The sequence below is a fragment of the Tachyglossus aculeatus genome, chromosome 10, assembly GCF_015852505.1.
Source record: "Tachyglossus aculeatus isolate mTacAcu1 chromosome 10, mTacAcu1.pri, whole genome shotgun sequence".
Taxonomy (NCBI): Eukaryota; Metazoa; Chordata; class Mammalia; order Monotremata; family Tachyglossidae; genus Tachyglossus; species Tachyglossus aculeatus.
The window spans coordinates 36,276,377-36,289,030 of NC_052075.1; the positions used below are offsets into that span (position 1 = coordinate 36,276,377).

At 53.2% G+C, this 12,654-nt stretch overlaps 2 protein-coding genes across 2 annotated transcripts in view; one reads left to right on the plus strand and one right to left on the minus strand.

Annotated features, from left to right (window-relative positions):
• Window positions 1–2,602, minus strand: part of WNT2 (Wnt family member 2) — a 39,368-nt gene extending 36,766 nt beyond the window's left edge. Inside the window, exon 1 of the mRNA XM_038753144.1 lies at window positions 2,520–2,602. Within this exon, the coding sequence (XP_038609072.1) occupies window positions 2,520–2,602 (83 nt within the window). The remainder of the gene's footprint in view (window positions 1–2,519) is intronic.
• Window positions 2,603–3,060: 458 nt separating this feature from the next.
• On the plus strand, window positions 3,061–8,005 carry LOC119932853 (basic proline-rich protein-like). Its single transcript, XM_038751974.1, has 3 exons — window positions 3,061–3,119; window positions 5,946–6,491; window positions 6,778–8,005. Exons 1-3 carry the CDS (start codon window positions 3,061–3,063, stop codon window positions 8,003–8,005), a joined length of 1,833 nt encoding a protein of 610 aa, XP_038607902.1.
• Window positions 8,006–12,654: the final 4,649 nt, after the last annotated feature.

A 12,654-nucleotide genomic window follows, 5' to 3' on the forward strand; every position in this document is an offset into this window, starting at 1 on the left:
ATAAGAACCTGAAAAGAGGAACGAAGGATCATTCGAATGTTCAAGTGAAAAAAGTAAGTGTCAGCGATGGGATTTCCGAAGGGTGACTGCAAAGTTGTCTCTGAGGAAAAAGGGCCAGGATTCCTTGGAAAGCTTGCCATCGTAGGCTTTAGCTCCTCTTCGCTTAGAATCAGCCTGGTGTCCATCAAAGATTCGTCTCTGCCTCAGGAGCAATCTCCCAGGACCTGGGACCTGATATAACCATCTAAGTGTTATACCCTGACTACCCTCTGGGACTGTAAGCTCGTTGTGGGCAGGGAACCTGTCTCCCAATTCTGTGGCACTGTACTCTCCCAAGCGCTTAGTACAGTGCTCCGCACACAGTAAGCGCTCAATAAATACGATTGATTGACCGTTACTGAAAAGGGAGATTTTAATTCCCACTTTATAGCTGTATTTGGTTTTTAGAGACCCCCCCCCCCCCTTGAAAAATATTGTTCTATTGTTTGCAATGACATGAAGGGTTTGGAAACCTCAAACTCCGTGTTACAGCTCCATAAAGTACTTTAACCAAAAAGTTAAATTACATCATCATCTCCGTCCATATGTTCTCTATTAGTAGTGAAATGTTTAGAGAGGTACCTTTTTATAAAATCCAAGCTTCCATAGGTGTCTTTTGAAGCAATCAAACACGGAAAATGTCTTTTTCCTCGTATTTTCATTATTTTATAGGATCATAAAATCGTTAAAGCTGTGACTCCCCCAAAATACATTGAAGTGACAGCTGAGAGACAACGTGACAAAAAGCCACGGCCATAAATAATGTTTATACACCTATTGAAACGGAAAGAGTCATTCCCCTGAAAAACGGTCAGTCTGATAAATCAGTCCTCAATCCCGTGTCGGTAATGTCAAGGCTAAACGCTTTCCCTGTTCGGGGAGGTTTTTAGGGGGAACTACGACCCTTTCCAGCCAGGCTCCAGTGATTTTTCAGTGGCCCTGATCTAATCTGCCATTGATTAGGTGGGAGATGCCAGGACTTTTGGGAAGCGGGATCCACTTTCCCAGAGAGCCAGGGCAGGGTGAGAAGGGCTTGTCGCCAGCGCTTAGAACAGTGCTTGACACATGGTAAGCGCTTAACAAATACTATTATTATTACTATTATTATTATTATTATTAGAAGGCTACAGCAGCGTGGCTCAGTGGAAAGAGCAGGGGCTTTGGAGTCAGAGGTCATGGTTCAAATCCCTCCTCCGCCAATTGTGAGCTGTGTGACTTTGGGCAAGCCACTTCACTTCTCTGAGCCTCAGTTCCCCCATCTGTAAAATGGGGATGAAGACTGTGAGCCCCTTGTGGGACAACCCATCACCTTGGAACCTCCCCAGTGCTTAGAACAGTGCTTTGCACATAGTAAGAGCTTAATAAATGCCATTATTATCACTATTATTATTATCATTACAGAATTTTGCACCGGAAGGCCAACTGCGGGGCAAGGCTCAGGACTGGACTGGCCCTCGCGCCACACCTCCTGCCCGGGGCTTGGGGGAATTGGTCGGTGGGCTGGTGGGTCGGGGGGTTGGTGATGATGATGATGGCATTTGTTAAGCGCTTACTAAGTGCCAAGCACTGTTCTAAGCGCGGGGGGAGATACAAGGTCATCGGGTTGTCCCACGTGGGGCTCACAGTCTTCATCCCCATTTTCCAGATGAGGGAACTGAGGTGCAGAGAATCAATCAATCGTATTTATTGAGCGCTTACTGTGTGCAGAGCACTGTACTAAGCACTTGGGAAGTACAAGCTGGCAACATATAGAGACAGTCCTCGTCCCTGCAGTCCCTGCAGAGAAGTGAAGTGATTTGCCCAAAAAGTCACACAGCTGATAAGTGGCTGAGTGGGAATTGGAACCCACGACCTGCGGCTCCCAAGCCCGTGCTCCTTCCGCTAAGCCATGCTGCTCCCACTAATAATGGTATTTGTTAATCAATCAATCAATCAATCGCATTTATTGAGCGCTTACTATGTGCAGAGCACTGTACTAAGCGCTTGGGAAGTACAAATTGGCAACACATAGAGACAGTCCCTACCCAACAGTGGGCTCACAGTCTAAAAATTTAAAAGTTAAGAACTTACTCTGTGCCGAGCACCGTTCTAAGCACTGGGGTAGATACCAGGTGATCAGGTTGTCCCACATGGGGCTCCCAGTCTTCATCCCCATTTGACAGATGAGGGAACTGAGGCCGGGAGAAGCGAAGGGACTTACCCGAAGTGAGACAAGCTGACAAGCGGCGGAGCCGGGATTAGAACCCACGACCTCTGACTCCCAAACCCGGGCTTTTTCCACTGAGTCCCCTGCTGCTTCTCAGCGGGCCGGGCTGTGGGCAAGGACTGGCTCTCTCTCTTGCTGAGTTGGACTTGCCGAGCGCTCAGCCCAGTGCTCCGCGCCCGGTGAGCGCTCAGTACGTACGATTGGATGGATGAATCCGCAGCCGGGAGGCGCTCAGTAAGTAGGAGGGGATGAATGAATGGAGGCACTTACTTACCACCATGAAGAAGTGACGGGCGGCGCGACCCAGGCCAGGATGAGGGGGGCCGAGAGGCAGAGGCCGAGGAGAGAGGCGGTCATAGTCGCCGCCCCCGGCCTCCGCATCAGGTCCGGCGCCCGGCCCGGGGGACGGGCATCCCCCGCCCTCGGAGCCCGGGACCGCCCCAGGGACGCCAGGAGGCCCACCGGGAGGAGGAGGAGGAGGAGGAGGACCACCGGGAGGAGGAGGAGGAGGAGGAGGACCACCGGGAGGAGGACCACCGGGAAGAGGAGGAGGACCACCGGGAGCAGGACCACAAGGAGGAGGAGCAGGAGGACCAGCGGGAGGAGGAGGAGGAGGAGGACCACTAGGAGGAGGAGCAGGAGGACCAGTGGGAGGAGGAGGAGGACCACCGGGAGGAGGAGGACCACTAGGAGGAGGAGGAGGAGCAGCAGCAGGAGGAGGGCAGGCACCGGGGCTTCCCGGGCTGCGAGTCCTCAGGGTCGGGGGTGCTCAGAGGGCGGCCCCAGCCGCAGCCTCCCCCGGGCCCAGGGGGGATATGCCGGCCGGGGCTGGAGGCTGGAGGCTGGAGGCTGGGACTAGGGGCTGCGGGATGAGGCTGGAGGCTGGGGGTTGAGGCTGGGGGCTGCGGGCTGCGGCTGGAGCCCGAGCCGGAGCCGGCTGCTCCCAGCCTGGGTGGGTTCTCCTTTCCTGACTCTGATGGATGGAATGATGTCAGGAGACGGTGGGAGGAGGGGGCAGGGGAGGGGGCGGGCGGGCTGCCTCTGGCTCTCTGTGTGTGTGTGTGTGTGTGTCTGTGTGTGTGTCGGGGGGGGCGGGGGGGCAACACCTCTGAGCCGCTCAGCAAGTCCGAGGCGGCGGCCCCAGAGAGCCCCCTGTCCATCCCATCCCATCCCATCCCATCCCGTCCCATCCCATCCCATCCCCACAGCAGCAGCGCCGGCCGACCGGGAGTCGGGCCATTCATTCACTCATTCATTCAATCGTATTTATCGAGGCACTGCGCTAAGCGCTCGGCGTCTAATGCGCCGCCCGGCAGGGAAGCCCGCCCAGGCGGCTCACACTGCCCCCCGCGCTCCGGAGCTTTGCTTTATCTTTCTCTTTTTTGTCTTTTCTTTTCCTTTCTTTCTTCCTTTCTCTCTCCTCTCTTTCTTTCTTTCTTTCTTCCTTTCTCTCTTTCTCTCTCTTTCTCTCTTTCTCCCTTTTTCTTTCTCTCTTCCTTTCTCTTTCTTCCTTCCTTTCTCTTTCTTCCTTTCTTTCTTTTTTTCTTCCTTTCTTCCTTCCTTCCTTCCTTTCTTTCTCTTTTCCTTTCTCTCTTTCTTTTTTCTTCCTTCCTTCCTTCCTTCTTTCCTTCCTTCCTTTCTCTCCCTTTCTTCCTTTCTCTCTCCCTTTCCCTTCCTTTCTTTCTTTCTTTTTCTTCCTTCCTTCCTCCCTTCCTTCCTTTTTCTTCCTTCCTTCCTTCCTTTATTCCTTTCTCTCTTTCTTCCTTTTCTCTTTCTTCCTCTCTTCCTTTCTCTCTTCCTTTCTTTCTTTTCCTTCCTTCCCTCTTCCTTTCTTTCTTTTTCTTCCTTCCTTCCTTTCTTCCTTTCTCTTTCTTTCTCTATTCCTTTCTCTCTTCCTTTCTCTCTTTTTTTCTCTCTTCCTTTCTTCCTTTTCCTTCCTTCCTTTCTCTCTCTCTTCCTTTCTCTCTCTTTCTTCCTTTCTCTCCCTTCCTTCCTTCCTTTCTTCCTTCCTTCCTTTCCTTCTTTCTTCCTCTCTCTCTCCTCTCTCTCTCTCCTCTCTTTCTTTCTCTCTTTCTTCCTCTCTCTCTCACACACACACGCACGCCCACCCCGAAACACGGCCGCCCCACAGACACGGTCACCCCCTCTCACCTCTCAAACCCATGATACGCTATTCTGACATTCACTCATTCATTGTCATATTTACTGAGCACTTACTGTGTGCAGAGCACTGTACCAAGCGCCCCCCTCCATCCCCGGAGAAGGACCCTCTCCCACCTTTCTGGGGCTGAGGGAGGAAGGGAGGGAGGCCAGAAGCTGCTGCCAACCTGAGCTGATGGGGAACCCCAAAAGGAAAGAATGAGTCGCTCCCACCTAAAGGCCAGCCTAATGGAGCGAGCACAGGCCCAGGAGGCCAAAGGTCCTGGGTTCTAATCCCAGATCCGCCACAGGCCTGCTGTGCGGCCTTGGACAAGTCGCTTCACTTCTCTGGGCCTCAGTCCCCTCATCTGTAAAACGGGGATTGAGACAGTGAGCCCCGTGGCGGGCAGGGACTATGTCAAACCGATTTGCTGGTTTCCATCCCAGCACTTCGTGCACAGTCTGGCGCACAGAAAGCGCTTAACAAATGCCACAGTTATTATTATTATCATTATCATTATTATTGTTATAGGCAGCTGCTCTCCGGCTGTTCCCCGGCCCGGCCCTGCCCTTGTTCCCACCCACCCGTGTCTGTGGACGGTGGCTGCGGCGGGGGGCTCGGCGATTCATTCTTTCATTCATTCAATCATATTTGAGTGCTTACTGTGTGTAGCGCACTGTACTGAGCGCTTGGGCAACATATAGAGACGGTCCCTACCCAAAGTGGGCTCACAGTCTAGAAGGGGGAGACAGACAACAAAACAAAACATATTAACAAAATAAAATAATTAGAATAAATATGTACAAATAAAATAGAGTAATAAAGATGTACAAACATATATACATATATACAGGTGCTGTGGAGAGGGGAAGGAGGTAGGGCAGGGGGGATGGGGATGGGGAGAGGAAGGAGGGGGCTCAGTATGGGAAGGCCTCCTGGAGGAGGTGAGCTCTCAGTAGGGCCTTGAATGGAGGAAGAGAGCTAGCTTGGCGGATATGCGGAGGGAGCCCACTGTTGGGTAGGGACTGTCTCCATATGTTGCCAACTTGTGCTCCCCAAGCGCTTAGTACAGACCTCTGCATACAGTAAGCGCTCAATAAATATGATTGATTGATTGATTGATTGATTCCAGGCCAGGGGGCCGGGGGTCGAGCTGGGCTGTAGAAGGAGAGAAGGGAGGTGAGGTAGGAGGGGGCGAGGTGATGGACAGCCTTGAAGCCCAGGGTGAGGAGTTTTTGCCTGATGGTGGACCCCGCTGCCCCTTCCCTCCCCGACCTCTCCATTCATTCATTCAATCGTCTTTATTGAGCGCTTACTGTGTGCAGAGCACTGTACTAAGCGCTTGGGAGGTACAAGCTGGCAACATATAGAGAGCCCAACAACGGACTCACAGTCTAGAAGGGGGAGACAGACAACAAAACATGTGGACAGGTGTCAGGTCATCAGAGTAAATACAAATAAAGCTAGATGCACATTATCAATAAACTAGAATAGTAAATATGTACCAGTAAAATAAATAGGTCCGTCGGGCCTCGGATCCCAGCCCCCTGTCCCCGATAGGGCGGGGGAGGCCGTCCGACCCCGGGAGCCTGCTGCGGGCCCGCTGGGCCGAGGAGGCAACACTGCTTTAAAACGGCATTTGTGTGAGCTGTACCGCCGGGAGAACTCAGAGCCCGCCCCGCCCCGGCCTCGCCCGGCCCCCGTCCAATCCGCGTCCAGCCTCGCCCGGCCCCACCCGGCCGTCGTCCAATCCGCGTCCAGCCTCCCCCCCGGCCCCACCAAGGCCAAGCCCGGCTCCACCCGGTCGCCGTCCAATCCGCGTCCAGCCTCTCCCGGCCCCACCCAGGCCTCGCCCGGCCCCCGTCCAATCCACGTCCAGCCTTGCCCGACCCCACCAAGACCAAGCCCGGCCCCACCCGGCCTTCGTCCAATCCGCGTCCAGCCTCGCCCGGCCCCACCCGGCCTTCGTCCAACCCGCGTCCAGCCTCCCCCAGCCCCACCAAGGCCATGCCCGGTTCCACCCGGCCGCCGTCCAATCAGCGTCCAGCCTCGCTGGGTCCCCCACCAAGGCCAAGCCCGGGTCCACCCGGCCGCCGTCCAATCCTCGTCAGACTGGTCCGACCCCACCCGGCCCCTGTCCAATCATCATCATCAATTGTATTTATTGAGCGCTTACTATGTGCAGAGCACTGTACTAAGCGCTTGGGAAGTACAAATTAGCAACACATAGAGACAGTCCCTACCCAACAGGGGGCTCACTGTCCAATCCGCATCCAGCCTCGACCGGCCCTACCCAGGCCTCTCCCGGCCCCCGTCCAATCCGCGTCCAACCTCGCCCAATCCCACCAAGGCCAAGGCCGGCTCCACCCGGCCTTTGTCCAATCCTCGTCAGACTCGCCCGGCCCCACCCAGGCCTCGCCCGGCCCCCATCCAATCCGCATCCAGCCTCGCCCGGCCCCACCAAGGCCAAGCCCGGCCCCAGTCTAATCCGCGTCCAGCCTCGCCCGGCACCACCCGGCCCCCGTCTAATCCGCATCCAGCCTCTCTCGGCCCCACCAAGGCCAAGCCCGACTCCACCCGGCTGCCGTCCAATCCTCATCAGACTCGCCCGACCCCAGCCGGCCCCCATCCAATCCGCGTCCCCCCCCCCCAGCCCCACCAAGGCCAAGCCCGGCTCCACCCGGCCGCCGTCCAATCCGCATCCAGCCTCACCCGGCCCCACCCAGGCCTCTCCCGGCCCTCGTCCAATCCGCGTCCAGCCTCTCCCGGCCCCCGTCCAATCTGCGTCCAGCCTCGCCCGGCCCCACCCAGGCCAAGCCCAGCTCCACCCGGCCGCCGTCCAATCCTCATTCAGCCTCTCCCGGCCCTACCCAAGCCTTGCCCGGCCCCCGTGCAATCTGCGTCCAGCCTTGCCCCATCCCACCAAGGCCAAGGCCGGCTCCACCCGGCCTTTGTCCAATCCTCGTCAGACTCGCCCGGCCCCACCCAGGCCTCGCCCGGCCCCCATCCAATCCGCATCCAGCCTCGCCCGGCCCCACCAAGGCCAAGCCCGGCCCCCGTCTAATCCGCGTCCAGCCTCGCCTGGCCCCACCCAGCCCCCGTCCAATCCGCGTCCAACCTCTCTCGGCCCCACCAAGGCCAAGCCCGACTCCACCCGGCTGCCATCCAATCCTCATCAGACTCGCCCGACCCCACCCAGCCTCCGTCCAATCCGCATCCAGCCACCCCCGACCCCACCCAGGCCATGCACGGTTCCACCCGGCCGCCATCCAATCCACGTCCAGCCTCGCCTGGCCCCACCCGGCCTTCATCCAATCCGTGTCCAGCCTCCCCCGGCCCCACCAAGGCCATGCCCGGTTCCACCCGGCCGCCGTCCAATCCGCGTCCAGCCTCGCCCTGCCCCACCAAGGCCAAGCCCGGCTCCACCCGGCTGCCGTCCAATCCTCGTCAGACTCGCCCGACCCCACCCGGCCCCCGTCCAATCCGCGTCCAGCCTCTCCCGGCCCCACCCTGGCGGCTCGGCAGGACTGGGTCGTGAGACCCGCAGGGGGGCGGGGGATGAGGAAACGCTGGACGCTTCTGCAAGAGAAATAACTCAACCCATCCCTGGACCTGATTAAATCCAGCCCCAACAGGGCCCGGGCCCAGGGATGCTGGGCTGACAAGCCACACAGTGCAAGATGCTGGGGAAGAAAGGGCAAGCACCCGCTTCCCCACACCCCAGATTCATTCATTCATTCAATCGTATTTATTGAGCGCTTACTGTGTGCAGAGCACTGGACTAAGCGCTTGGGAAGCACAAGTCAGCGACATATAGAGACGGTCCCTACCCAACAGCGGGCTCACAGTCTAGAAGGGGGAGACAGACAATATTCTGTCTACTGTGTGACCTTGGGCAAGTCACCCTCTGCGGGGCCAGAAGGGCGCAAGAGATTCCCCCCCTCCTTCCCCCACCGGCACTCGTCCTGTCCCCAACCCTCGACTGCTTCGCCTGCCAACTTCTCCTTCCACTTGGAAGGCAGAGGACGACCCCCTGGTCAAATCGGGTGTGCACCAGCCAACGGAGGCAAGGAGTAATAAAATAATGATAATAGGCATTTGTTAAGCGCTTACTATGTGCAGAGCACTGTTCTAAGCGCTGGGGAGGCTACATGGTGATCAGATTGTCCCACGTGGGGCTCACAGTCTTCATCCCCGTTTTACAGATCAATCGGTCGTATTTACTGAGCGCTTACTGTGTGCAGAGCACTGTACTAAGCGCTTGGGAAGTACAAGTTGGCAACATATACAGGTAGGTAACTGAGGCCCAGAGAAGTTAAGTGACTTGCCCAAAGTCACACAGCTGGCAATTGGCGGAGGCGGGATTTGAACCCATGGCCTCTGACTCCCAAGCCCGCGCTCTTTCCATTGAGCCATGCTGCTCCTTAGCAAAAAGGCAGCCAGAGTCCCATTCTAATCTCTCCCTCTTTTGGGGGCACCAAAGCCACTGACCTACATCCCTGCCTTCCTTGACTTAGAACAGGTGATGGGGCAGAGCAGGAGAGGGCTATCATCATCATCATCATCATCAATCATATTTATTGAGCGCTTACTATGTGCAGAGCACTGTACTAAGCGCTTGGGAAGTACAAATTGGCAACACATAGAGACATCTATCCAGATGAACCTGCGGCTTCTTCATCATCATCACTTTCAGTGCTCTGCACACAGTAAGCACTCAATAAATATGATTGATTGAATGAATCACTTTCACGATCATCAATGTATATATGTTTGTACATATCTATTACTCTATTTTACCTGTACATATCTATTCTATTTATTTTATTTTGTTAGTATGTTTGGTTTTGTTCTCTGTCTCCCCCTTTTAGACCGTGAGCCCACTGTTGGGTAGGGACTGTCTCTATATGTTGCCAACTTGTACTTCCCAAGCGCTTAGTACAGTGCTCTGCACACAGCAAGCGCTCAATAAATACGATTGATGATGATGATCACTTTCATGATCATCAAGGGTCCTTATGGAGCATCTCCCGAAGGGGATTCTTGGCAGAACACTCGGAGTACAACAGAAGCAAGGCAGAATCACTCTCCTCCAGGAACCTACCATCTAACGAGGTAGAAAGACAGACACGATGACCACTAATCATCATCATCAATCGTATTTATTGAGCGCTTACTATCTTTCCCTACTAATTATTCCCTATAATAATTAGTGTGGCTCAGTGGAAAGAGCCCGGGCTTGGGAGTCAGAGGTCGCGGGTTCCAATCCCGGCTCCGCCACTTAGATGGGTGACTTTCGGCAAGTCACTTCTCTGCGCCTCAGTTACCTCATCTGTAAAATGGGGATTAAGCCCGTGAGTCCCACGCGGGACAACCTGATAACCTTGTCTCTACCCCAGCGCTTAGAACAGTGCTTGGCACAGAGTAAGCGCTTAACAAATATTATTATGAGAAGCAGTGTGGCTCAGTGGAAAGAGCACGGGCTTGGGAGTCGGAGGTCGTGGGTTCTAATCCCGGCTCCGCCACTTGGCAGCTGTGTGACTTTGGGCAAGTCACTTAACTTCTTGGTGCCTCAGTTCCCTCATCTGTAAAATGGGGATTGAGGCTGTGAGCCCCACATAGGACAACCTGATTACCTTGTATCCCCCTAGCACTTAGAACAGTGCTTGGCACATAGTAAGCGCTTAACAAATATTATTATTATTACAAATAGAACTAGGAAGTAAAGGATGCAAGTGGAGGTAATAAAAATACCATAGGATGAGACTATTTTCATTTCTTTCATTATCAAACTCTTTCAAACCTCTCTTTGCTAGGGTGTTTAGATCTCCAACACTGCAATAAATTGACCAGGGCAGATACGTATCAACACGAAATATGCATAACTACAAGAGTGCTGAGGACACCAATGAAATATTTAAGTTCCAACGGTGATGTTGAGCTGCCACGATCGGGTTGAGAATTCATCAGAGGTGAGGAGGTGGGATTTTAGGAGGGCTTTGAAGATGGAGTGAGCTGAATTCCAGTGGATTTAAGGGGCAGGGGAACAGAGAATAAGAGACTAGAAGCAGGAAAGTTGAAGAGAGGTACTGATAGAAGGTGGGCTTATGGAGAGCTGAGAGAGTGTGAGCTGCAGAGTAATGGGTAAAGAGAGTTGATGTGGAGATGGGAGAAAGCTGGTGGAGAGCCAGGAAACCAACGGTGAGCAGTTTCTGCTTGCTGAGGAGGAACTGCTTCAACCCTACAAATTTAGCCTTTCATTCTTGTGTACTTGAAGCACACTGCAGTGACACAGCCCTCGGCAGCTACTGTAACATCTCATTTACAGCTTGTGGAAACCAATCCGGTCCGTGGAGACTCAAATTAGTCTAGTTCCAAACCCCATTCTAGCATTGTAGCCAGATGAGTCAATCCACTCCTTTGTTAGAGCCATTATTAATTTAGCCCCCGCAGCAGGAGAAATACCTCCTTTTTCCACACATTCTCTTCCCCCTAACCCCCCACCTTTTCGCTGGAAAAAAAAATTGGAGGATGTTGTTTCTTTAGCCAAATGGTCCAATTCATGCGCTTCATTCTTTGGCATCTACGGCGGCTGTGACAGTAACTCACAATTTAGCAATACCAAAGCACCATACTCCCAACTATGACGGTTGTAAGGAAGCATATGATAAAGGTGCTAGGTAAGTAAAGGGAACCGATATGAAACAGAGCTTGGGAGAATCACCCCCGGCAGGGAATTTATACAATCAGACTTGAAGCCTTTCAGAAGTATTTGTTCTCAAATAGGTTCTGCATGGGAGACTTAATGAGAAGGACCCAGAAAATAGACTGCCTTCTGCCTTTTACAGGGGTCCTTGGTACAGGTTCCGGCAAACAAGAAGGGAAATCTCAAGCTCCGACTTTTTCTAAAGGATTAGCTCAGGAGAATGCCAAAACAGCAAAGCTGAAAGCAAATTAACTGGTTAGCTATGACCAAACAATAATTGTAGCTGAGAAAGTAGAGTATAGGGACACCCCGCTATCACCTTTGGCTTTATAGTATTACACGCGCTTCTAAACCTTTCAAGGTCCACATTAAATTTTGTCATTTACTTCAAGTATTTCATCAGGCCAGATTTCTCCATCATTTCTTTTTAACAGTTCCGTATACCTCACTTTACTATTGCATTAAGATCTCTAACACTGAAACTGGACTTTAATAATAATAATGAAGATGGTGATTGTATTCATTTACCATGTGCCAAGCGTTGGGGGAGATTAAAGATAAGCAGGTCGAATGCAGTTCCTGTCCTAAAGGAGGCTCACAGTCTAAGAGTGAGAGAGAACAAAAATTTGATTCCCACTTTACAGATGAGAAAACTGAAGCACAGAACAGTTGGGTGGCTTGCCCAAGGTCACATAGCAGGCAAGTGGATGTCCTGCCAACACTTCAAACTTAACACGTCCAGAGCAGAACTTCTCGTCTTTGCCCCCAAACCCTGTCTGTCCTTCCATCTGGCTTTCCCATTACTGTAGACACCACCACCATCCTCCCTATCTCACAAGCCTGTAACTGTGCTATTTTCTTCAACACATCTCTCTCATTGAACTCACGTATTCAATGTAGTGAAATCCTGTCAATCCTATCTTTCCTCTCCACCCAAACTGTTACCACACTGATCCAACACTTATCACATCCTGAGTTGACTACTGCATCAGCCTCCCCAGTGATCTCCCTGCCTCCTGTCTCTCCCCACTCCAATCCTTACTGTACTCTTCTGCCTGGATCATTTTCCTGAAAACAGGCATTCAGCCCATGTCTCCACACTCCTCGAGAACCTCCGATGGTTGTCCACCCACCGCCACATCAAACGGAAACACCTTACCTTTGGCTTTAAGGCACTCAATCAGCTCTCCCCCTCCTGACTTCACTCGTCTCCTATTACAACCCAGGCCACACACCCTTTGGTCCTCTAATGCCAACCTACTCACTGTACCTTGATCTTGTCTATCTCATCACCAATCCCTTGCCCACGTTCTCCCTCTGGCCTGGAATTTCCCCCTCCCCCCTGGCTCCATCCTTCATACCAGACTACCACTCTCCCCACTTTCAAAGCCATCCTAAAATCACATCTCCTCCAAGAGGCCTTCCCTGATGAAGCCCTCATTTCCTCTACTCACTCTCCCTTCTGCATCGCCCACGCATTTGGATCCGCACTATTTAAGCACTTGATATTCACTGCACCCCCAAACCCACAGCACTTAACGAATATATCCTCCTACCTTGCCC